The sequence below is a fragment of the Carlito syrichta genome, unplaced genomic scaffold, assembly GCF_000164805.1.
Source record: "Carlito syrichta isolate Samal-C Ts95f unplaced genomic scaffold, Tarsius_syrichta-2.0.1 Scaffold302074, whole genome shotgun sequence".
Taxonomy (NCBI): Eukaryota; Metazoa; Chordata; class Mammalia; order Primates; family Tarsiidae; genus Carlito; species Carlito syrichta.
The window spans coordinates 39,237-65,489 of record NW_007246170.1 but is presented as its reverse complement, the minus strand read 5'-3'; the positions used below and the strand labels follow the sequence as shown (position 1 = coordinate 65,489).

At 36.9% G+C, this 26,253-nt stretch overlaps 1 protein-coding gene across 1 annotated transcript in view; it reads left to right on the top strand.

The window, feature by feature from the left end:
* PAPSS1 (3'-phosphoadenosine 5'-phosphosulfate synthase 1) overlaps nt 1-26,253 on the top strand; it is a gene marked incomplete at its 3' end in the record, with an annotated part of 107,623 nt that overhangs the window by 43,636 nt on the left and 37,734 nt on the right. Inside the window, exons 6-10 of the mRNA XM_008055995.2 lie at nt 3,276-3,389; nt 5,345-5,456; nt 7,158-7,363; nt 8,460-8,595; nt 18,376-18,644. Of these exons, the coding sequence (XP_008054186.2) occupies nt 3,276-3,389; nt 5,345-5,456; nt 7,158-7,363; nt 8,460-8,595; nt 18,376-18,644 (837 nt within the window). The remainder of the gene's footprint in view (nt 1-3,275; nt 3,390-5,344; nt 5,457-7,157; nt 7,364-8,459; nt 8,596-18,375; nt 18,645-26,253) is intronic.

The following is a 26,253-nucleotide window of genomic DNA, read 5'->3' as shown; positions in this document are numbered from 1 at the left end:
TAAGAAGATTTCAATTCTTTATTTTGCAGCTGCAGAGAATTTGTATGCCTTAAGGCATCTTTGGGGGCTTTACATATCCAAGAAGCTAACCGAACATACAGGATGTATGTGCAGTTCACTTAATGCATGTCAAATTGTCCTTGGAGGATAAGTTGACTCAAATTTTTATTTTCTGATTGATGAAGTAATAGACTTTGCACAGACTGTTGAAGTGACCATTTGTCCTGTAATGTGACTATGCACGGAGAACAGTTGGAAGGGAATATAGAAAAATGACGGTGATAACCATATAAGGATATAGGGTGATTTGTTTTTTTATTTCAAATTTTCTTTATTGTTATTTTGTAATTTAAAAGAATGTACTAAAAGAAACAATTCCGGAGTTGGAAGACAAGCTACGTCTCTTGATAGATTTAAAGAAGAATCCTTTTTTTCTATATGTGGTTTCCTCTTCGGGTGCACAGTTAAAACAGGTGTTATTTATAAATTGTGTATATTTTCTTATCACTGTTTTGAGCTCCTTGGCAAAATTTAAGACATGATCTCTTTGGTGTGGATTCATTGGAAATAATTAGTACATGGTTAAAATATGGATTTATATTTACATAGAGAAAGTGCAGGCAGCGGGTGGAGCTTTCTTTTACCATTTGTTTTCAATACCCTTATATAGTATTTACCCTCAGTAAACACAATAAATAGCTTTCAGCTATGAGTGCCTGCTGGAAGCCTAATTGCGAATCAGAAGGTATATGATGTGTCCTTTGCTGAGCAGGGTTTGTGCCTCTCACACACACTTTTCTGCTTTCTTCCTCTGAGTGGTGGCATCCTTGAGGGACAAAGGGACCTTCAGAAAGTTGCCATTCATATTTGCACTCCAGGGGCCGAGCTGCATAGCTGGTTTATTGTTTAATCTTTTCTGGCTTTTGATTAAAAATAATGTGTATGTGTGTTTGCTCTTCTTATTTATTTGTTAATTTATTATGAGACATTTCAGAGTTTACCAGTAGGAGGAAACTGAGTTTGGCACATGATTTAGCCATTGCTGAACTATGTCTCTTCTTCCATCTTTGAGGCAATAGTGTCTGAGAAAAGCAGGAGAAAAATTCTTTTTAAACCCACAGGGGTACTGGAGCAGTGGTACCTGGGCCCTTCATGAGCTTGTCTAACTTTGATACACATATGTGATCTTCCTTTTTTCTTCCACTGAAGATATCACATAAGACCAAATATATGTTGAAGTTTCTTTCTAAAATTATTCTTTAGGAAAAATAGTAAGAAATGTCCTTTAAAATCTGATTCTTTCATTAATATTTTATCTTGAATGACTTTTTTCATTATTTTGCATTGTTTAATGCACTTAACTTTTTTAGAGAACTTTCAGATTCACAGAAGAATTTATATTATATAGTTAGAATCATATACACAGTAAACTTTTTAGATTGACTTCTTCCATTTAGCAATTTGCATTTAAGTTTCCTCCATGCCTTTTCATTGCTTGCTAGTTCATTTGTTGTTAGTGCTGAGTAATAGTGCATTGACTGGATGATCCACAGTTTGTTTATCCATCCACCTAGTAAGGGCTTCTTGCTGCTTTCAAGTTTTTGCAATTATGAATAAAGATGCTGTAAACATCGTGAGCAGATTTTTGTGTGGATGTAAGTTTTCAACTCATTTGCATAAATATTAAGAAGTGAAATTGCTGGTAAGTGCGTATGTAGTTTTGTAACAAGTTACTGAACTGTTTTCCAAAGTGGCTATTTTTTTTTTTTTTTTTTTTTTGAGTTGGAGTCTCACTCTGTCTCCCAGGCTAGAGTGCCGTGTCATGCTCACGGCCACTGCAGCCTTGACCTGCTGGACTCAGGCAATCCTTCTGCCTTAGCCTTCCATGTAGCTGGAACTACAGGCACACACGACCACACCCAGCTAATTTTTTATTTACTGTAGAGACAAGGTCTCGCGAAGTTGCCCAGGCTGATCTCGAACCCCGGACTCAAGCAGTCTTCTCGCCTTGGCCTCCCAAAGTGCTCGGATTACAGGCTTGAGCCACTCTGCCCACAGCTATACCATTTTGTATCCCCACTAGCTATGAATGAATGTTCCTGTTGCTCTACATCCTTGGCAACATTCAGTGTTGTTGGTGTTGTAGATTGTGGCTATTCTAATAATAGATGTGTTACAGTATCAGTTTTTGAATTTGCAATTCCTTAATGACATGCTGTTAAACATCTTTTCATATGCTTATTTGCAGTCTGTACATTTTCTTTGGTGAGGTGTCTATTCAGATTTTTTTCTCCCAGTTTTTAACTGGGTTGTTTATTTTCTTATTGATAAGTTTTAAGAGTTCTTTTTATATTTTGGGTAACAGTCCTTTATCTAAAGATATGCCTTTTGCAAATACTTTCTCCTAGTCTATGGCTTATCTTCTCATTCTTTTGAGAATTACTTTATTTTGAATGACAAAGTATTACTTGGACACATGTTTGAAAAGCCCCCAACAAGTGCCTGTTTTGTGTTAATAGAGGTTACCTGACAGATTTGGCTTTAAAAAAAAGAGTTAAAGTGATTGAACACATTTAGTAATTATTCTTAGGGATATGACAAGTGTAGTGAACAAACCCTGTAAAGATCTCCTAATAGGCAGTGTGTAAATGGCTATGTTATGGTAATTACAAATGTATACTTGTAGAATAAATAGAGAAAAACACTGTCCTAATGTTACATAAATGAGTACTTGGAGCCTAGATAAAAGTTTTAGGCTGCATTTCATGTGAGAAGAGAAAGTACTGATTTTCAAATTATAGTGATGAGAGTAAAGCTGACATATTCTGGAATACTGTGTTGTATGAATAAAAGGTGGCTTTATTGGCATATGATAAAGTTGCATATGAAAGCTGGAATGAAATGGTTTCATAATATGTTAAAGATAATAATGATGATGTTTCAAGTTATTTTTATTTGCTTGTTTCCAAATTCTTTTTATTGCTGTTACCTCTTATTTGAGACTAATTCTTATTTGCAGTTGCTTGATTTTGACTTATATATTTTAGGAATTTATTCTTTTCCACTAGATAATGGGACATTATGCCTAATTACTACGTAGATGTCATATGTTGTCTGCTTGACAGTACTGATGTGGGGGGGACAGCACTCAAAGCCCTCTTTTATGCTATTTTTTGGTATCATTTTGAAATGTTGATTTTCTTTATTAAGATGCCCTTTGACAAACTCTAAAATGGTTGATGCAAACATTTAATTGTACTCTTGTTATTATATAGGATATTGTACCTGTGGATGCCTCTTATGAAGTAAAAGAATTGTATGTGCCAGAAAATAAACTTCATTTGGCAAAAACAGATGCAGAAACATTACCAGCATTGAAAATCAACAAAGTATGTTTTTTGTAGCTTTTATGCCAAATGATACAGTTCTCTATACAGTAGTTAGTTAAATTTGTGATTTATAGCAGCATTTGAGGCCACATATGGTTTTAGTGGGAGTGAGGGTGTTGTGTATGCAATAATTTCCAGGGATGGGGAATGTCTTTGTATAATCATATTCCAAAATTACCATGGCTTTAATTTGCTTTTAATCATAATACTTATTTCTTTTGAAATATCAAAGAACAAAGATAGTGTCAGATTTTTCAAGTTTATCAAAAGGAATGGGTTCTAAAAGGTTAAGAATACTAATCCATGCTAACTAAAATGAATATTTTTCCCTCTCAACATGTTTCCTAATCCACTGCCAAACACTTGACTCTCCCTTTTTTATATTGTTAAGAATAATCCTGTTGCATATTTTAGCTCTAATGATGTCATTAGTTGTCTTTCCCAATAAACGACTGCTTGAGCTCAACATGATGAGAATAGAAACTGTAATTTATCATTTTCAAATCTTAGAGAATTTTAAGTTGTGTCATTTATGTATACTTTAAAAACAGGGAGATTAACAATTTGGATTAGAGGTTGGGTTTTCCATCCTTTCTTTTAATATAGTAAAAACCCAAAACATCCAGGGAAGTGCCAAATCTGAAAGAAAACAAAACAAAACTTTTACAGACTTGGAAAAAGACTCTTCAAGTAGCTGTTGAAATCCCTGATAGGAGTAGATTATCTTGATGTGCTTTTTGTGTGTGATTGAGTCTGTAACCGGAAGCCAACACATGCCAGGGAGAGTCAAGGAGGGAAAATTGTAGAGCAGAGCTACTCAGGAAGAAAACTGTTGGAAAGAACAATAGAATTGATCACTGACAATTGGCATGGAATAAATCCCCACAGAGAAAGACAAAGAGAAAAAGAATGGGAATGAATGACTGTGAATCCACATGAGTCAGATTCTAGAACCCAGGAAGACAATAGCTTTTTCTAAAAGTGAACTTTTCTTCCATACAGTGGTTCTCAAAATGGTTTAATTGGCAGACCACCTGGAAGGCACACTACCATTCTTTCCACCTCCTCACCGGCCCTATTTCCAAATATAGTCATGTTGGGAGTTAGGGCTTCAAATAGAAATTTTGTGGGGATGTAGTCATTCAGTCTCTAACAGATGCCATCCAGGATTGGTTTCCATTAGAGATAAATAGGAGCCACCCTCAAGGGCTTTAGAAAAATTAATGAGGAAAACTTGAAATGAAAAAAAATTTCTTGTGCATACCTTAAAATTATTCAGTTTTGCAATGGAAAACATACTTTGGGAATAAATAGTAGGCTACATTTTACTGCACGCCACTTGGCCAAGTGCTTCACCTTTCTCATTTGAGAACCAGTGCCATTTGCACAGTTAAAAAATAATTAAAAAATTAATGATATATGCATAGTTCATCAATTCTTTATTGTTCTGATAGGACATTTGCAAAATTTGTAAGATGAGAATGAAGAGTACTCCGTCTTGGATGAGGGACTTTCCTTGGAAGATAATTTTATTTTCTTTTTTTGTTTAGGACAGTGGTTATCAAAGTATAGTTTCTAGGCCATCACTGCTGGCATTTTTGGGAAATAAATTAGAAATTCAAAATGTGGGGACCTGCAGCAAACTGACTGAATCAGAAACTCTGAGAGTAAAGCAATCTTCATTTTAACCAACCTTGCAGGAGTCTGAGTTAAACTTCGAGAACCACTGGTTTAGGAGAGGCTGTCCTTTGGAAATAACTGGAGGCTTAATGTTATTTAAATTTATTAGGAGACATAAATATTTTCTTAGTGCCCTTATTCTTTGTTAGTTTTGTTTAATCATTCTTAAAATGTTTATTTTCATTGCTTTCAGAATTAAATTCCTAAAGGCACTTACTACTTTTGTTCATAAATAAATGAGATAGAACATTTTACTTTATTTTCTAATTTACTAGGTGGATATGCAGTGGGTACAAGTTTTGGCAGAAGGTTGGGCAACCCCGTTGAACGGCTTTATGAGAGAGAGGGAGTATTTGCAGTGCCTTCATTTTGATTGTCTTCTGGATGGTAAGACATTTTACATCCAAAATCACATTATATATTGAAGAGAAATTATGTAGTTGCAGAGATTTGTCACGTTATGAAAAGTATGGTTAGATCTTAATAGAGATAACATTATAAGTCTAAGTTGTATCAATACTGAACACTTTATTTAAGTGAACCATGATATTTTATTTCCATTTTTCTTTTTCCTGATTGTGATTTATTGCAGCGGGAGAGGGAAAACCTGGGAATTAGGGCAGAAAATTGATTGTAAAAACACAATAGAGTTTTCATGTGCTATGCCCACCTGATCACTATGGAAAGCTTCTTCCCATGGAGTACATGTACATACTGCATTTTGCTGACTGAAGCTCATTCATAAGGAATCATGAAGTCCGAGTTAAGGAATCCTAAAAGAGGTGGCTAAAAACATGTTTCTTCCTATTCTTTTAAAATATTAAAAACTTGCCAAAGAAATTAATGTTCAGTATATTACTACAATCCAGTTACTTTTTGCTTTGTGTTGTATACCATTGGGAAGATTAATTTACTATATTAAAGAAAATATTTTAAAATGTCATAGAACTCTTCTCAATTGGTACTAAGTTTTTCTGTATTATGGGTAGTGAAATAGGTATTTGAAAATGTAATTCTTAATTATTCTTGTCAAGAAACTATCACAAGAACATGAGGATTAAATATTACATTTTGATTTTCTTCTTTGGAACTAATAGTAAAGTCTTTGTTGATTGCCTCCTTAGTCTTATTGATATATTCTTGGGCTTGGTGCAGATCTACCTATTAGTTTTTTATTTTAAACTCATCTAGTGATGGTAATTTTAAAAGTAGCCAAGGAGTTATCATCGTTCTTGTTGACATCTTTTGTCCAAAGAAGGCATGCCATGATTCCCCCAAAAAGGATGGTTTCTTTAGATGTAAATAAATCCTAATGTGAATAAGAGAATACATCTTTTTTTTCTAACCTATACACAATGAGTAGAAAAAAAGCTTACACCTAGAAAAGTTTGGGAACTAATACTGTGCATTGGTATCACTGACAATACATTTTGGTTTAAGTGTAGCCATTGATTACTGGCTTTGTTTCTTGGCCGTGATAGCTGACGTCAATTTGATTCTGACTATATCAAACTAATAAACTTTTGGGGTGTTTTTGCCTTTCTACCTCAAAGATACCCAAGTCTATCAAATATACTCAAGTATATCTAATCAACTTGCCACTTAGCATGTGGTTATTTATGTCATCCTGTTATCAACAAGGATTTTGGTTTTTCATGAAAAGATTCAGAAACATAGTTCTTTGTCTTATTCACATATTGAAGTGCATGGTATTTTTTGGTTAATGTTAGACTTAACCAGCTGTTTCTCCCTAAAGTTTCTTTTCTGTAATTTGCTACAATTCTTTTGGTAAATTCTGTACCAGAATTTCCCATCAAAGATAGTTTGATGAATTGTTGTGAAAAGGATTACTAGTCACAATGTTGATTTTCTTAATTTTTGCTGTTTTCTAAACTTGTGACGTTGTTCTGCCTTACCTTGTAGCTTGCTCTCTCTCCTGGTTTTCTATGCCAGATACCAATTAAGCACTGTCACTGAACCTATAAGCCACTTATTATTTGAGGAGTGTCCTGTGAAGTGAAGGGTGGACATAAGCAAGCCTATTGAGGAATCTGAGCTGTGTGCTTTCTATTCTTCTGTGCTCTTCAGGAGGCGTCATTAACTTGTCAGTGCCTATAGTTCTGACAGCTACTCGTGAAGACAAAGAGAGACTGGATGGCTGTACTGCATTTGCCCTGATATATGAGGGCCGCCGTGTGGCTATTCTTCGCAATCCAGAATTTTTTGAGCACAGGAAAGAGGAGCGCTGTGCCAGACAGTGGGGAACAACATGCAAGAACCACCCTTACATAAAGGTCCTGAATAAACCTCCCTGCATTTTATCATGATTTGCCAGTAATGTTTGTGCTGAAATATGGGCATTATCTCTGTGTTGACTTTTTTCATTGGAATTGTTAATATTTTGCAGAATGGAAACTGGAACTTAGATGACTGTGATGAGTGTATGGTCTTGTCATTTCGATCCAGATAAATATGTGTTCCACAAATATATTTTAAGTATCTACTCTATACCAGGCACTGATCTTGGTACTGGGAATGCAGGGCTGGGGATGGAATCAACACAGTGTTTTTGCTCTTGGAGTTGACAGTCTGGTGGTGTGCTTACTCGGGTACATGGAAGAACAGTGTGAGGTCTGGGTGCTAAGGGAGCCTACACCAGGGTGGTTTGGTTTGGTCTCGTTTTTTAATTTAACAGTGTGTTTCTGGTGTGAAGGCAGTGAAATATAATTCACCTCTTTAGAGTGGCTCATTTATTGAATGTATTATCATCAAAGTCAAATTTAGTCAGTTGTTAGGTGTATTAAGGTAAACTTGGAGCTTTAAAAGAGACATGAATTGTTGGCATCTAAGCCAAAGCAGCTTGGGGAAAGGGAGAGCCTGAACTGCACTGTGGAAATGGACAGGTCCTAGAGGGTAATGTATCTTCCTTTCAGATGTAAAGAAAGAAGATAGTGGAGGTGTAAGAAATTCCAGGTGGTGTGGAGATGGGAAGGCATGACTTTGTGTCTAACTCAGTATCATTAATTCTTCAAAAGGTTGGGATTGGAGGACACAGAGGGTGGTGACCCAGGATTACACACTGTTCGTTAATCAACATACTGCATCAATAAAAAGAATATTTTTGTTACTCAAAAAGTCATAATTATTCACAGTGGTTTTGATTCCTTTCATATGTAAAGGTAATAGTAGATTCACAAGTTTTTTTTGAGAAATTACAGATTTTATTCTAGTTCTATAGCATCTCTAATTCCAATTTGGTTGATAAGTTCAATAGAGTTTAAGATGAGAGTAGTTTACAATAAATAACTGCATTTAGCTTGTATGAAATAAATATTTTTACTTATTTTGATCTTAGTTTCTGTTAAACATTTTTCTTTTTCTTCCTGTTAGATGGTTATGGAACAAGGAGATTGGCTGATTGGAGGAGATCTTCAAGTCCTGGACCGAATTTATTGGCATGACAGTCTTGATCAGTATCGTCTTACTCCTACTGAGCTAAAGCAGAAATTTAAAGATATGAATGCTGGTAAGACATGGATCTAATGATCCAGTATAGGACTGCTTGGAGAAAAAGTTTTATTTTTTTCTTCAGTGCTTACTAAGATGTTAAACAGAATATTGAGTAAGTACAACAGTGGAATATGTAAGGAAAAGTAGTCAATTAAAACCAACCTGTGTAGTTTTGTTTTATCAATATAATTTCGTGTAAAATATTATTTTGTATCTGTATGGAAAATAGACGTTAATAAACATTTTGCCTTTTGTTTATTATAAAACTCACATGTTAAGGCCGGATAGAACAATAGAACATAATTTGATTAATTCACTCAAATCAATGTGCTTTATATCTCAGAATGTCTTATATGAGTGGAATGTATCACAGTGGCAAATTATGGGACAATGGAACTTTTATCACGTTCACTCCACTTAAAAATCTTTGCTGAGCTTCTTGGTATGCCTGTGTGCCAAGTGCTGAGGATCCACAGATAAATACTGCAGGAGCTTATGGTTTAGAGGAGAGAAACATTAAGCTATACCAGAAAAAGTTGTATTAGTAGGTTAATAATGATTGCAAGTCATTTCTGTATGTGAGTGAAATGGAACCATAAGAAAAGAAAGAGTACAGATGCTGTTTTTTATAATACCATTTTGTATATTTAAAAAGTTCAATGACAGGAGTTTTATAGTAGTTTTCTGCTGTTATAGCTTCTCTTTTACACAGAGGTGGGTAACTGATTTGCTTACATTGGTGCACCCATACTCTTTTTCTCCTCATCCTTGCAAATTCAAGGTTCCATATCATGGAACAGCATTCATTGTAGATTTTGGGAGACTTTTTTAAGATCTGAAAAATTTGAAGCATCCTGTAATTGTGCTCTAATTAATTTCCACCTGCTGCAGAGATGGTTAAGCCCTAGGTCCTGGTGTTGCTTTCTTTTGCATTTTCTATGTTGGAAATACAGAAAAGTGGATGTGGCTGAGAAAAGTCAGGTGAATGTAGTTGCCTTTTTTAGGATATAGCTGGCCACCAGACCTTACTTGTGAACCGGAAGCTCTCATTCCCAAGTGACTACAGAATGTCTGGGAAAGATCACCCATTGTTTAGCTAGTTGAATTTAGCTTCTGTGAACTCTAGCTCCTGCTAGTCATTCTGAGTCTTGTGTTCGGACTGCTCTCCTGCCTCACCACCTGACAGTTACGAGTTCGTGGAGAAATTACTTTTCTCTCTAAAGCTTATGGACAATGGGTGGTACCTAATGTGCAGTGTTTCATTTTAAAAAGTGAAATAAGATATGTAAGGCACTTTAAACAGCATCTGGCACATAGTAAGAGATTAGGGTGTCATCATTTCTGTGGTGTGAGATGAAGCTAGTCTGTCTGTATTTCTGTGAAGATTAGAGAAAAAAATATCTGTTTATTCCCAAATTCTGCAATGATTTGCTGAAATTTGAAGTGATATGAACTTAGTAAAATGGGTTAAGAATTGGAGACCTCAGAGAGGCCACACACTCTTCAGTGATGCATGGTTCCCAACTAGCCCACCTTGTTCATTCACATTTCCTTCTTGGACCCTTTAGAGAGCCCTCCCACACCCCCCTTTTGTGCTTCTCTCCTCTTAATTTGAAGTAAATATTTGGCTTACACTACTAATGCCTGACTTTCTTTGAGTGCTCACTTGGTGCTACATTTGGTGCTTACCTGTACAACAGCTCCTTCCCGTCTTTCTTGCTAACATGATTTGGGCCCAATCATACAGGAATGAATAATGATTCCTATAAACCAGTGATGGCATCCCATTCTTTTTAGTCAGTGTGTGCTTTAAGAGTCAGTGTGCAAGTAGTTCTGGCCATTGGATGTAAGGGAAAGGGGTTTCCAAGAAAGATTTTTATTTCTAGCTAGAAAATGGCTTACAGTAAAAAAATAAACAAAACAACATTTTTTCCCACCCTTCTCTTTCTTCCTGCTTTGAAACTCCTGTGACCATTTTCTATTCATGAGAATTCCAAATATGCTAACTTGTGTTTGCCCTCACACTGAGTTTCTGAACCAACCCGAGAGTAATTTAGCTCCCAATTTTTCATTCAAAGAGTTAATATATAGTAAGATTATTTAAGACATTTCTTGGGCCTTTTGTTGTTTGCAATCAGAAGCACCAGATAGTGTATTACATATTTTCTTTTTTTTTCTGGTGAACACAAACATTTTAATGGAGGACTTGCTGAGCCTACGTTATTTAATTTTTTGGCAAAATTTGAATTCATATCTGGAAATGATGTTAGTAATTTAATTGTTGGCACTGTTGAGGGAGTCTTATCATGGAATTATCATTCTTAATTAGGAACTTTAATATTACATCTGTTCTGCACTCCTCTTTGTGAGCCAAACATTTTAAGTCACTTAGAGAATTTGTTGCATAATGAATGATTGCAACTTTGTTTAAAGTAGCTGAAAGCCAGTTATTAGCCTTACATCAAACAACAAGCATTCATAGAGTGTTATTTTATTTACTTTTCCATTTTATACTGAGGCAAATAAGCAACAGACCAAGGAATTTCCTTTGTACTTCTTGTTCATTTTTTTTAAGAAGCCAATAACAAGTCTTCTACTGATGAACACAAGGGAGAGAAAGCAGGGGATATTTATTTATTTATTTTTACCTAGGATTCTTCCTCTTTCTCTTCCCCTCATCGTAGGAGTACTTAGATTACCCTGTGATTGTCCTGTGCAAAGCATTAATATAATCGGTTTGGCTGTTCCTGGACTATTCTGTGGCTGGAAGAATTGAGAGGTCTTTAATACCTACATCAGTGATTGCAGGGTGATACATTTCCAGGTGGCAGGTTCTTTGTATTACTGATGATTGACCAATGTCCTGGAGAGGAAGAATGAATTTCACTTAAGACAAGTAAGAACCTGTTAGTATTTGTTATACACAGAATATTGGTATCCTGCTGGTTACAAAGGAAAGAGTTGACATTCTTTCAAACTAGTATGTTGTAGTACAGTGTTGAATAAATCTGACAAAACTTTGAAGCAGATCTTGCCTGTGAACTGTGCAGATAAGCTTCCTTGATGATAAATAACAGTGAGCCACAGAGGCTGTGGTCTGAGATTGGGAGAGGGGAGCTTGGGTTAGTCAAGTCCCAGCAGGAAACAGAAGGCACACTTAGATGAGACTCTGAACATAGTTTAACAAAGTGAGTATTAAAAGAAGGGTGGTCAGGGTAATATTGAGGTGTACAGGGACTATTGAAGTATGCAGGGACTAGCAACTTAGGGTAGTGTCATCAGTCCTGAAGGGGTGAGGGTAGGAAGCACGTGTTTCTGAAGCCAGGCAGGAGCTGCAGTTGTGAGAGGGCTGCGTGGCAGAAGCCAGTTGCAAGGGATGTCAGCCCAGCCAGAGTCACAGCACTGAGACAGATGCCCGTGGGGCACCAGCTCTCCCTAAGTTTTTCTCCCTCTATCCTCTAGTTGCTGGATAATGCCTCCCACCCTGGAGACAGGAGTATAGCAGCCCCTTCTAAGAGAAGCCTTAAAGGGACCCCTACCCTCTCTAGTCCAGGACAACAGAGAATAGATGGGGAGGGGAATGGCAAATGAGTAGCACAGAGCCCAGTTGGCAAAAAAGTTTATGTTTAACCTTACTTCTTTAATTTGGAAGCATTTATAGTCTTGAGAATAGAAAACAGTTCATTGATGCCATACTTTAGAGTATGAGACTACCAGTTTGTGAAAATTCTAATTAATATGTCCATATTTAGTCAGGTGGCCTGTCTCTTTTATGCCTTTCTTTTTTTCTTTCTCATGAGTAGTTTAAGTAAAAGAAAGACTGGTAATTTTTTGACAATCCTGAGGGAAGAGGGAAGATCAAATGCATTTATGCTTCCACCTCCTTTCAAAAATATTCCCACAAAAACAGACATTAAACACACACACACACATGCACACACACACACATACCAACACTTACTCATACTCTTCCTAGGAACTCTAGAACCGTTGCCTTATTTAGTTACTATAATGATTTAGGGAAAATCTTGTTTAGCTACTATATTGATTTAGGGAAAATCAGAAATGCTTGTTCTTAGTGTTTTGGGATAAAGAGGGAGATAATAAGTCCTGGGTAGGATGGGAAGAGGAGAGTTATTAATTACTGTGCTATGTAGGACAATCTTGCAGAGAAGAGGCATGAAGCAGGAAAACCTTGCAATCCTGAGTTCAGTGGTTGGGGTGCATACCAGGGCTCTGATTGGGCTAGACAGTAAAGCATGGCTCTGGGAAGTCTGAGGAAGTATGACTAGGATTTGGGAGCACTCTCCTATTCTACACCTCATTCATTCATTCACTGAACTGCAATTGTCCTTGGGCACTCAGCTGGGAAAGAGCAGAATCCATCCAGCTTTTTGCACTGTGCCACGACAGTCCTTGCTGACCATGCTGCTAGGTGAGACATCCCATGGAGTGTCCTACACGTGTCCAGAGAGTACTGATGGTTTCCACTTCCTTCCTTGTCACAAATCAACACATGCTCAGAAGAACCTTCTCCACTTTCTTCTCCCTCTTCCACATGCTGGAAGGAAAGATATCAGGCTTCAATTGTTTCCTTAGTGTGGTGGCTTCTGGACTGGATGGTGGGGAAAGGGGGAGAACTTGTACTGCTGGACAATGCAGTCACACTGACATGTAGTACCAGAGGAGCTGGTTTTGGGGGCTAGACCTTGGCTTGAGATGTGACAGCAATAGTGAAAGTGGAAGAACTGAGGGAGAGGGAGAAGTTAATGAGCAATTTTTTTAAAAAATAATGTATCTCTCTAACTGGTGAATTGGAAGGCAGGATTTAGAAATGTATGTGTGCAATAATGGATCTCGACTGAATGGGAAAGCTTCCTGAATGAGCCTCTAAAGAAGAAATTTTGTGGGGCAGTGAGCCCTGTGGCCCAAAAAGGCTACAAGATGTCAGAAGCAGAGTTATACCACAGTGGTCAAGCTGAATATAAAATGTCGTATATGCTTGATTACAGCTGTGTAAAACCCAAACCCACAGCCAATATCATACTAAATGGGCAGAAGTTGGAAGCATTTCCCCTAAGAACCAGAACAAGAAAAGGATATCCACTTTCATCACTCCTATTTAACATAGTACTGAAAGTCCTAGCCAGAGCATTCAGGCAAGAGAAAGAAATAAGAGATATCCAAGTTGTAACAGAGGAAGAAGTTAAATTATCTCTTTTCACAGATATTATTCTATACCTTGAAAACCCCCAAAATGCACCAAAAAACCTCTTAGCACTGATAAATGACTTCAGCAAGGTATTGAGACACTAAATCATCACTCAAAAATCAGTTACATTTCTATATACCAATAATAGATAGTCTGAGAACCAAATAAAAAACACAGTCCCATTTACAATAAATAAATAGACAAGTAAATAAGTAAGTAAATAAATAAAAGACCTCGAAGTACATCTAATCAGAGAAGTGAAAGATCTTTACAACAAGAACTGCAAAACACTAGTGAAAGAAATCAAAGATTACATAAATGAGAAAATGTGGTGCTTATGGAGTGGAAGAATCAATATCATTAAGATGTCCATATGGCCTAAAGTAATCTACAGATTCAACACAATCCCTATCAAGTTACCAGCATCATTTTTCGCAAATTTAGAAAAGAATACTTAAATTCATATGGAAGAAAAAAAAAAAAAAAAACACAAAACAACAGCTAAATAGCCAAAGCAATCTTAAGCAAAAAGAACAAAGCCAGAAGCATTACACTACCAGACTTCGAACTTTAATATAAGTCTACAGTAACCAAAACAGCATGGTATTGCTACAAATTCTTCTACCTTCACTATTGCTGTCACATCTCAAGCCAAGGTCTAGCCCCCAAAACCAGCTCCTTTGGTACTATGTGTCAGTGTGACTGTGTGTGTTGTTACAAAATAGACATACAGACCAATGAAACAATAGAGAACTCAGAAATAAAATCACTAACCTACATTGAATTCATCTTCAACAAAGTTGACAGAAACAAACATTGGGGAAAGGACATCCTTTTCAACAACTGGTACTGAGAAAACTGACTAATCACATGCAGAAGAGTGAAACTGAGCCCCTTCCTCTCATCATATACAAAAATTGACTCATGATGAATTAAAGACTTAATGTAATACCTCAAACTATAAAAATCCTTGAAGAAAGCCCAGGGAGTACTAAAGAGTCCGGAAACACTCTTCTGGACACTGGCCTAGACATTAAATTTATGATCAAGTCCTCAAAAGCAAATGCAGCAAAAACAAAAATTGACAAGTGGGACCTAATTAAACTAAAAAGCTTCTGCTCAGTAAAAGAAACTACCAACAGAGTAAACAGACAATTTGGAGAATGGAGAAAATATTTGCAAACTGTGCTTCTGACAAAGGCTTAGGAACTTAAAGTAATAGACAGGAACAAACAAACAACCCCATTAAAAAGTGGGTAAAAACCATGAACAGACACTTCTCAAAAAAAACATATGTGACCAATAAACTTATGAAAAAATGTTCAACATCACTAATTATCAGAGAAATGCAAGTCAAAACCACTATGAGATACCATCTCCTACCTGTCAGCATGGCTATTATTAATAAGTCAAAAAACAACAAATGATGACAAGGTTGTGGAGAAAAGGGAATGCTCATACACTGTTGGGAACATAAGCTGGTTTGTGGGAAGCAGTTTGGAGATTTGTCAAAGAACTGAAAATCTTACCCAGCAAATCCATTACTTAGTATATACTCAAAGGAACATACATCACTTTACCAGAAAGACACCTGTACTTCTATATATATTGCAGCACTATTCACAACAGCAAAAACATGGAACCAACCTAGGTGCCCATCAACAGTGGACTGGATCAAGAAAACATGGTACATAGACACTATGCAGCCATAAAGAAGAATGAAATCATGCCCTTTGCAGTACTGTGAATTCCCCATCTGGTAAAAAAAAAAAGGGAAGAAAACTTTAGGTTTAAATATTTGGGGGAAAGGTCAAAATAAAATACATTGATTCTCAAAAAACTTGTTATTATGGAAAATTTTAAGCGTATGCTACTTGTATTTATAAGTTGAGATAATAGGATAATGGATCTCAATGTACCTATAACCAGTTTCAACAGTTATCAACTCTTGCGTAATCTTATTTACTATACCCCTGTCCACCCCACCTCACCACCTTCCTATATTATTCTGAAGCTAATCTCAAGCCTCTCATGTCGTTTTTATCTGAATATTTAGGGTGTGTCTCTTAAAGGTAAGGACTTTAAAAAGCACAACTAGACTATCACTGTTACACCTAATAATAGTTTTTTAGTATTATCAAATATTCAGTCAGTATTCAAATGTAATTTCATAGTTTTTTTTTTCTGTGCAATCTGTTTGAATCAGGATCTAAATAAGAGCCACACATTATAATTGGTTGATAGGTCTCCTGTTTTTGTATTTTACATTGTTTTTAAACTCTTTTTTTAAAAATAAAATTGCATTTACAGAAAAATTGTAAGAAAGAATAGTACTAAGAGCTCCTATATATTCTTCACCCAGATTCCACAATTATTAATATTATACATTATTTGTTTTCTCTTTCTCACTCTCTATGAGAGTAAGTTGCAGACCCAATGCCTCATTACCCCTTAATATGTCCACACATATCTTCTAAAAATAAGGACAGTCTTCCATCTAACCACACTGCATTCATCAAAGTCTGAAAAATAACACTGATGTAATACTGTCTGATCCTTATATTCAAATCTTGTCATTGTCTTAACAGTGTCTTTTATTTCAAAATCAGTAAACAACAGCAAAGACTCTCTTTACTGCCTGTTCTTTCTGGTTCAGGATCTAAGTCATTTGTACTTGGTCTTTATTTTGTCTTTCATGACCTTGATGCTTTTGAAGAGCACATGCTATGTCATTTACTTTGATTGTCTCTCAGTTTGGGCTTACCTGATGTTTCTTGATTAGATTCAGGCTACTCGTCTTTGTCAGGAATTCTACAGTAAGCAATACTGTGTTCTCAGTGCATCATATTAAGTGACTCACAATTTTTATTTGTCTTATTATAAATGTGTCCTACTATAGATGAGGTTAACTTCTTTTTTAAAATTAACTTTTATCACTTGTTTAGTTTGTGTTTGTCAGGTTTTTCTACTGCAAAGTTAACAAATTACTTTGTACTTATTAACTAACAAGTATTGGTGGGGGAGAGACTTTGAAACTCTGTAAATATTTTATCGTCATCAAACTTTTACCTGGTAGTTTTAACCTCTTACAAATACTGCCAAGTAGTGACTTTCTAATTTCATTGTTTCTTCTACATTTATTAGTTGACCTTCTACCATAAGGTAGAGTTTCAACTTCTCACCCATTATTTTATTTATTTGTTTTATTCTTTATGGAATCACAGATTATTTTCTTTCTTAGTGATTCTTAGAACAATCAATTACTAATTGAACAATCTTTCTAATTGATTCTTAGAACAATCAATTACTGTTCATTACTATTATTATTTACTTTGATGTTTACGTTTTCCTGGGTTTGGCTTTTGCATCCCTGCCAAACTGGTTGCTGTATTATGTTCACATGTCCCCATTATTCTTTGAACATTTTATTTCTCAGTGGCAGCAAAAAAGATGTTCCAGCTCATATTGTACTTTCCTTCTCCTAGCCCTAAAAGTAATTTGCTATATCTAATGTCAATATCAGCTATTTCCTGTGTGAAAATAAGCCCTATTGAGAACTTCTGAGAATGACGATAATGCTGTAAATCTTAGATATTACAGGATGTGACAAAACAAAAACAAAGGATCCTGGTCAAGTAGGGTGCTGCAGTCTTCCTCCTGTGCCTTTTGTCATGGTGATAGAAGAGGGTTAGCATTGAGAATAGATTGGAGATATTGTACTGTTTGGCTTACAGATCATTAGAGGAGGCAGGCTGTTCTCCCTGAGTCAAGCTTAGATCAGCATGGCATGATGATGTGCCAGGTGTTGGAAGGGCAGTAAAATACAGAGCTTCTTTAACTGGATTGTCGCTCTGTTTTGTGAAATTATGCTAGACTCCAGAGAACCACACCTTTTAAGAAAGGTTTCCTGGAAGCAAACAATATGTAGGAATGAAGCCAGAGTTGTAAGCAGGGGATAGAGAGTTAACTGATTCATTCGGTCTGTTAGTTTTCATTGAGTAATAGCAATGACCCTCATAAGGGATATTATTGTTACTAAACTGTAATCCAAAATCCAGACCTTAGATTATAAAGCAAAATAGTGTTTTAGTCAAGCAAAGTTGTCAGTATAAAAATGAGTATGTTTGGATAGTAAGTACATTTTTGAAAAATAAAATATCTCTACCTTTCTTTTTCCCTTTAATAGACAGTATGTCTTATGGAGGGATTGATCTGGTGGGTAACTGAGGCACAGACCGAAAATTTATATATATTGTGAACAGGTGTATCAGGATGTTGGCATCAGAAAGTCTCATTATTCTTGTTTGCTATGAATGCAGAAAGTCATTGTTATAAATTTATGACCTTTATATTATATATCCTCAAGTATGTAAGATTTGCTTGCTATTGGTTAGCAGAAATATAGGTCACATTGCCCTGGAGTAGATGGTCAAGGTAGTACAAGTTTTTCACTAGTTTTCTGATTTCTAAGTATGCATATGTTTGCATAACCCTAAGTATCAAGCTTCCCGAAAAATTGCTTATTCTTTGGAAGGTAGTCTGTTAGAAATGTTCTATTCTTAATCCTGGAAATTCTCTTTGCAGATGCTGTGTTTGCATTTCAATTACGCAACCCAGTGCACAATGGACATGCCCTGTTAATGCAGGATACCCATAAGCAACTTCTAGAGAGGGGCTACAGGCGCCCTGTCCTCCTCCTCCACCCTCTGGGAGGCTGGACAAAGGATGATGATGTTCCTTTGATGTGGCGTATGAAGCAGCATGCTGCAGTGCTGGAGGAAGGAGTCCTGAATCCTGAAACAACAGTGGTGGCCATCTTCCCATCCCCCATGATGTATGCTGGACCAACTGAGGTAGCCTGCTTTTAAAATTTTCACTGCAGCAATGTTAAAGTCACTCTTACTAACACAGCTAGTATCATCAACAGACCTGTTGATCCTTCTCTGATATGCAGTTCTCTTCTAAACACTCAGCATACCTGGAGTATTTTCCCTAGAGGTAGCCCCCAAGAGTCAGCCTTCTTGGGAAAGGGAAGATGGAGAGAGGTTTCTCTTGCTCTTATTAGGAGTCTTGGTCCCAGTTGTGAAGGAGGGAATGTTCTCTACAGACAGGGCTGTAGGTTGGGAAGGTGTGCCACAAGTTCTTCTTGTAACTGCTGGTCATGTTACAGACCCAGCTGTGACAACACTGATCTTGTCCCTTTAACAAGGTATTAAGTCACCCTCCCTGTTGGACAGATTTGGTCTCATGTTTGCTTCCTCTGAATTTTGGAGGGGCTTAAGGGATTTTAGTAGGAAGAAAAGCATAGTATCTTAAGAAAAAAACCAAAAAACAGTGAGGAGACATTCTTTATCATGTTCTTTAGTGAAGGACTGAACATAGTAGAGTCAGGAAGTAAAATTGCTTCTTGATATTGGGGGTAGGGTTCTGGAATTCTACTTCTTAGTCAAAATGGATGTTTGGGATTTTTTTAAATCCATATATAAAGAGGACTTAATTAGGTTTTAACTTCAAGGCAGAGTAGGCTTTCAAAAAAATATTTGTTGAATGAATGCATAAATCAATGAATGACCTCAAAAACAGTGGGTGGGAAATTCCCGGCCAGCTTCTTGTGGTTTTAAGATAAAGAATGTGATGCACATTATTATTGTGTTATTTTTCAACCCTGTCTTAAAGGGAGATGAATTCCCTTAAATGAGAAGCAACCTGTTTTAAAAAGATCTAAATAATTAAGTTGAATATGCTCTGTGATATCTCCCTCCATAAAAAATTTAAAAGGGAAGCCAAGTGCATTTGGCTATTCTTTGGGATCAAGCCTAAAAATTTTTATTGGACCTTAGTTTTGGGGTTGTACACTGTTACCTCTTTATCCAAGGAAAACAGACAAAAACAACAGTAGCAGTAAGCTAAAAGATTAAAATGGGCCGAGTTTGGTGACTCAGCATGTAATCCCAGCACTTTGGGAGGCTGAGGTGAGTGGATTGCCTGAGCCGCAGGTTCGAGACCAGCCCGGGCAACTTGGTGAGACCTCGTCTCTACAATAAATAAAAAAATTAGCTGGATGTGGTAGCACACACCTGTAATTCTGGTTACTTGGAAGACTGAGGCAGAAGGATCCCTGGAGCCCAGCAGGTTGACGCTAGGTGGCTGTGAGCATGCCACTGCACTCCAGCCTGGACGATGGAGTGAGACTCCAACCCCCCCCCCCCAAAAGATTAAAATGTATTTGACTCTTCTTTCAGATTTAACCTAAATCATGCATGGAAACTTCACATTAGGTAAAGGTCCTCATATTTTTCCCTCTTTGTTGGAGTAATGTGTTCATATGAATTAGCCACTGGTAGCGCTTGTGTTTACTAGGAACCACTGTGACCTTTAGTTCTTGCATCTCAAAGAGGACCAAACTGTTTTGGAAAAAAGTAACAATTTTGTTCCAGTAGTTTCCCCAATCTGTCCTTTGGCTGCAGAGGTCATAATCATCATCATTATTTTAAGACAGTCATCTGGTCTGAAGCACTCTTGGTTTATAAGATGAATTTTTTTAATGTGGGAATGACACAAGTGAGTTTAGGGTCAGGAATGTTTATGATCAATAGCTGCATTAAATACTGACTAGGAAGATGAATGAATTTACCTTCCCTACTGAGGAACTATTTTGATTGATTTCTGTTTCTTATTCCCTATCTAAACATGACAGAGATAGGGGATTCTACCAAGTAAATTCACTATAATATGCTTTTAAAATGGTGGGAATGGGGAGGCGGGTAGATAAATAAAGATAAACAGCCAGCTATAGTCATAGTAAAATGGAAACTTATTTCTTGAGGGATACCACACAGGGTCAGACATGCTCCTTTGTCTAAATTAGAAAGAGTTTTATGTCTTCTGACTTTAGAGCCAGGTGTGTGTGTGTGGTTTTAAAAAAATTATTATTTAAGAGATGTTGGATACAAGTGGGGATTAACTACATAAGTAGTCTGTTTGCCCGTGAAGTTTGGGCTTCCAACGGGCCCTCACTTCCCCTGGTAGTGGACCAGGTACCCTTTGTGTTGTCATGTGTTCTCCATCCTCCTCCCTCCCTTTTCTCCTTTCCCTAGTAGCGCTCAGCAACTGCTGGTCCCTCTTTTGTGCTCATGTGTCTATTGTTCAGAGCCCACTTATGAGTGAGAACATGTGGTATTCTGTTCTTTGTTGCTGTGATAGATCACTTAGTTTCCAACTCCATCCAATTTACTGCAAAGTCCATGATTTTATTCTTCTTTATGACTGCATAATAATACATTGTGTATTTGTACCAGGATGTGTTACTAAGGGAAAATTCAAAAGTAAAGGTACCTAATGGTTCCAGAAGTACCTTTTGGTTTACCTTAAACCTTCCTTCTTGCAAGGCAAAGCTGAGTTATTGGCATTGCAGGCAAGAAAATATTTCTTTCCTTACTCACCTCTAGGTTTATGGCTAAGACATCTATAACAAGACAGATTAACAAGAGAGAAGCATGCAAACTTATTTAGTACAAGTTTTATGTGACTTGGGGCCTTCAGAAATTAAGATCCAAAGAAACAGGGAAATGTATGTATTTTTATACTTAGGTTTGATGAGGACAGTGGTATTGGAACATGATCAGACAGAGGGGTGTGATCTAATGGTAGTAAACTTAGGGGAGCTGAGCAAGGCTTGTTGGTTTGAATTCTTCTTTGTGACCCTGTGTTTTCGGAGATAGAGATGTTCCTTTCTTCACATTGGGAATGAGGGTCTTATGACCTACTTTAGGAGAAGGTCTGCTAGGTTCTATGGCCTGCTTCAAGGGAGAAAAGGCAAGGGGAATGTGAGAGTGACCTTCCTACTTCTGCTATTTTCTTAAATGCCCAGGCGCCATATTTTGGGGTCATGTATCCTGAATCCCATCAGTATGCTGGTTGCAACAGGTCATTCCTTGGCCTCAGATCAACTCTGATCACAACCAACAAGAGATTGGCATAGTAAAAATAATACTAGATTGTTCTTGAGGAGTCCAGGCACAGTTTTGGGCTTGGGTTATTACCAGCTGGCTTTTGATTTCAGGCTTGACTTCTTTAGACTTCTCTGGACTGTGTTTAAATGCACAGTAAATGGTTATTTAAAGTATGCACACAAGTAGGTAGGACTAAGTGATCTTTAAGGTTCTATCCTATTCTGATCATTTTCTAATTGTCTGCTTTTCTTTTAACTTGATATTGAAGTATATAACATATACAAGAAAAAGTGCACCTTTCATAGGTGCAATTAAATGAGTTTTTCCCCCCTATTTGGACAGAGGCATACAACCAGCACCCAGATTGTTTTTTTTAAAGACTTTTGTCAGCACCCAGAGGTTCTCTTTCTTGCTCCCTTCTGTTTACTGCTCACCCTTTTCCCAATAGTTATTCCTGTTTTCACATCTAATGTTATAGACCCAATTAACTTGTACTGAAGGTACCCTGGGAAGAAGACTCTGAGAGTGTGATTAGGATTCAGGAAGTCTATTAGGGAGAACTCTTGGGATCAACACTTGTGGAAGGGGAAAGAAAGGAAGGGAGCAGGACTGGGCAGAGAGAGAAGTTGGGCTTCAGTTCAGTTTCAGTGGAGACCTCAGTTGATGCCTTAGAGAGTTCTGGAAAGGCCTTCCAGAGATGTCCTAAGTTTCATGGGAAACAGGCATCATGTCCCTGTGTTTCCAGGTACTGACCACCCAAGGAAGGGGCATGGCTTTGGACACTGCTGTTCCTTTCAACAGAAGCAGTTTCTGAAAGGGCTGACAGCTGCTGGATATCTCCTGGCAGCAGCCCAGAACCCAAGGGAGCACTGTCCCTTCCTGCAGGCAGCCTGTTGCATCACAGCATTCAGTCCAGCCAGTTTTTAATACTTTCTATAATTAAAATTATACAGTATATACTCTCCTGTGTCTGACTTTTTTCACTTTGTGCTTGTGAAACTCACCCTTATTGTTGTGAGTGGATAGTGGTAGATTGTTACTTTCCAGTGCTGTATAGTATTCCATTGTGTGATTACATCTAGTACTGTTGACGGACACTTGGAAATTTTACAAGTTTTTGCTGTTAAGAATAGTGCTGGCACGAAGATTTCAGTGCATATCTTTTTGTGAACATTTTTGTTACTTATACATAGGAATAGAATTGCTGGGCCATGGGGTATGCATTTGTTCAATAAATGTCTTCAATTTTCCGATGTGGTTATACCATTTTTTACTCCTATCAGTGATGTATTTTCTCACCAGTTCTTGGTTGTCCTTTTTTAGTTTAGCCATCTTAGTCTTTTAGTCTTGACTGTTTAGTATTGATCCTCTGCAATACTTTTACTGTTTTAAGAAACAGCCTCAAAAATCTTCTCATTAAACCAGTTTCACCGAAGTGTGGAGACTTAGTAAATGAGTTGTTGTTATCAACAAAAGGATTAAGAAAGAATATAATAATGGCCCACTTTTAATTGAATTCTTACTGTATTTGCCAGGCAATATTCTAAGTGCTTTCCATATATTAACCAAGTTAATCCTCATGACAACACTAAGAGGGTAGGTGCTGTTATTATCTGATTACAGATGAGGAGATTGAAGTACAGAGGTTAAACAGCTTGTACAAGGTCACATAGTAAGTAGTAAGTGGTAGTGGTGGAATATGAACCTAAGTAATCTGGCTCCAGAGTTATCTACTATAATTTCACAGAAATTTTGATACTGTATAACATTAGAATATTTTTTAAAACGTATAGCTACATGTTTTGAAAATAGACTGAAAATAAATTCTTATTAATATCCTAGGAGATCCAAGATTGGGAGTTAGGATGGCCCTGGCTCACATTTGTGAAAGGTAGAATTACCAATAGAGTGACACTCAAAGTTATTTTTTGTTTATCAGATCCTAGAGTTGTGGGTTGTGATATTCTTTGTATAGTTTGTATTATGATAACTGCTTTTTGCTGTTAGTAATATCTGCCTATGCTTCTGTTATTAGGGGTAAGTAAGATAAATGTGAATAATTTAATACATTGCCTTGCTCACAAAATGTGGTAATTAATATTATTGACTGCCTTAAAAAAATAATTTGCTATGTTTCTGCTAGCTCTGTTTCTGGGATTCTGTCCCCACATCAACGGAGCTGTCTTAGTATCTCAAGACTGCTTTATAAATCTGTAAGTTCCTAGAGTTTTGATTATGGCAGAGAGCCTGGTGTGACCCACCCTAGTAGACTTCATGTCAGAGTGTGAATCCTAGGTCTGATTTGAAATGTTCATTGGTGTTTAATAATATAAAAAACTAATATTATAAAGAAAATGAAAATAACCATTTTTGAGCACCTATGCATATGTCACACACTGAATAGCTGCTTTGTATACATTATATAACCTAATTCCCACAACTTGGTGAGATAGGTTTTATTTCCATTTTACCTGTGACTTTACTGAAGCTCAGAGAGGCTAAGTAACTTAACTGTAATCTGTCAAAGAAAACTAGAACTGGACAGTAGTAAAAGTGGTAAAAACAGATTTTTATTCAGGAACCATTGCAATGAGGGGGAAGAGACCTCAGTATTGAACTGGGCTCAACTCTAAATACAGCATGAACAAATGGGGATTTATAGCAAAGGGGCAGGGTGCAGGTAAGTGGATGGAAATTACTAAAAGGAAACTTCAGAAAGTGGGGGATTCTGGTTAAACAGATCTAACAGCATTCTTGCTGAAGGCTGGCCAGTGTGATCAGATCCTGAGAGATGGATGGGAGGTAAGGAATTTGACCAGATATTCAGGAACAGATACTGAGTGAAGGGGATTCTCAATAAACAGATTTGGCAAAATTTTTGCTACAGTTGGGCAATGCAGGCCCAATAAGGATGGACACTGAAGGTCACGGCCTAGAGGACTCAAAGGAACCCAACTAGTGTTAGGTCAAGGAAAGAGTCTTTTTGTCAGTCTTAGAACCAGCAAGATGCAGAACTGGGACTAAAACTCATGCCTGTCTATTTTTTTTTCACCAGTGTTCATTGCTGCCAGGAAGCCTGTAAGTAGCTTTGTGCTTTGGCAGTTGGCAGGAGGGTCAAGAAGCTAGGTGTTCAGGATCCCTATACAGAGCTCCTAGCTTTTCTAGGGAGAGTAAAGAGGCACATTAAAGCTGTATCTGCCTGCAGATCTCTGTGTCTAGTGTGAATTATGAGCTAAGAGGTGTGGTTCTTGTCAGGAAGGTGTGGTTCTTGTCAGGAAGCCCTGAGCAAAGGGCAGTTTTTAACTTCTAAGCTTTTAAAGAATAAGCTTTAGAAACCCTAGTAAACATCTTACTATTTCAAATCATGAAATGTTTATAACCTGGCAGTATTTAAACTGTGAGATTGAGTGACTTAGGAAAACAATCCATTTCTTTTTCTCCAGTGCCTTACTTGTGTGTTTGATTTATTGGCTTATTTGCAGCCATAAGTGAAGAATTTTTTGTAATAAAAAAAATTCTCATTTTTGTAGCTTTTCCAGTGACATCAGGAAAAAGTCTGCCAGTAATACTTATTTGCCAACTAATAATAATAAAATAGAAACAATGACTCTTCCTTTAATCGTTTTCTGTAGGTCATTTAGAAGGCATTGGTACCAGATTTGTTTCCTTAGCACAAATGCTTCTCAGAACAGTGAACAGCTGTTAAGCTTATTTGGTTATCAACAGGATGTTACTGATTTTCCAGTCTGTAAAGATTTAATGGCTTGACTCCTAGAGTCCATTTTAGGAATGGGGTGGTGGTGGTGAGGGGGTAGAGGGGAGTTAACTTTCTAATGCTAAAATAGTGTTATGTATATACATTTTTTTCTTTTCTGAGATGTTAATTGACTATGTAGAAAATTATATTTGTCTTATCTCACTAAATACTAAATCCATTTTTGTAAAGAACAAATAAGAACAAATAAGGCTTTCTAAGACCCATTACATGGAAGTGCTAAAGGTAAGGTTTGGAAATATGGATATATACAACTAACAGCTATATCTGGGGTTTATGAAGTTTTAATGAGGATTATCAGTTGAATTTTGGGGATTTTGGAGATAGGGATTTTCTTTCTCCATGAAAGTTATCCATGCATTGTTAAATGACTCCTTCACAGAAACGAATTCTGTGTAGGTGAGCAGATGCCCTCAAACAGGAACAGTAGAACATATCTTTACGTCGATGCCAGTATATTTGTTTAATTAGTCCATGTTTTACACCAATGTCTGGAGCCATAAGCAGCGTGTTTATTAGGATATAAACCTGCTCTTCTGTACAAATACTTCCAAGAGCCCTAACATTCTAATGGGATGTTACTTCTTGAGATCAGAGCATAATTATACAAACCATAGATGCCTAAGTTTTACTTGTATTTTTGACCCTATTTGAGGTCTTTGATAATTTTGTCTTCTACTCACTTATGTTGTTCATAAATTTCTTGAGTAGTATGACACAGTTCACAACCTCTTA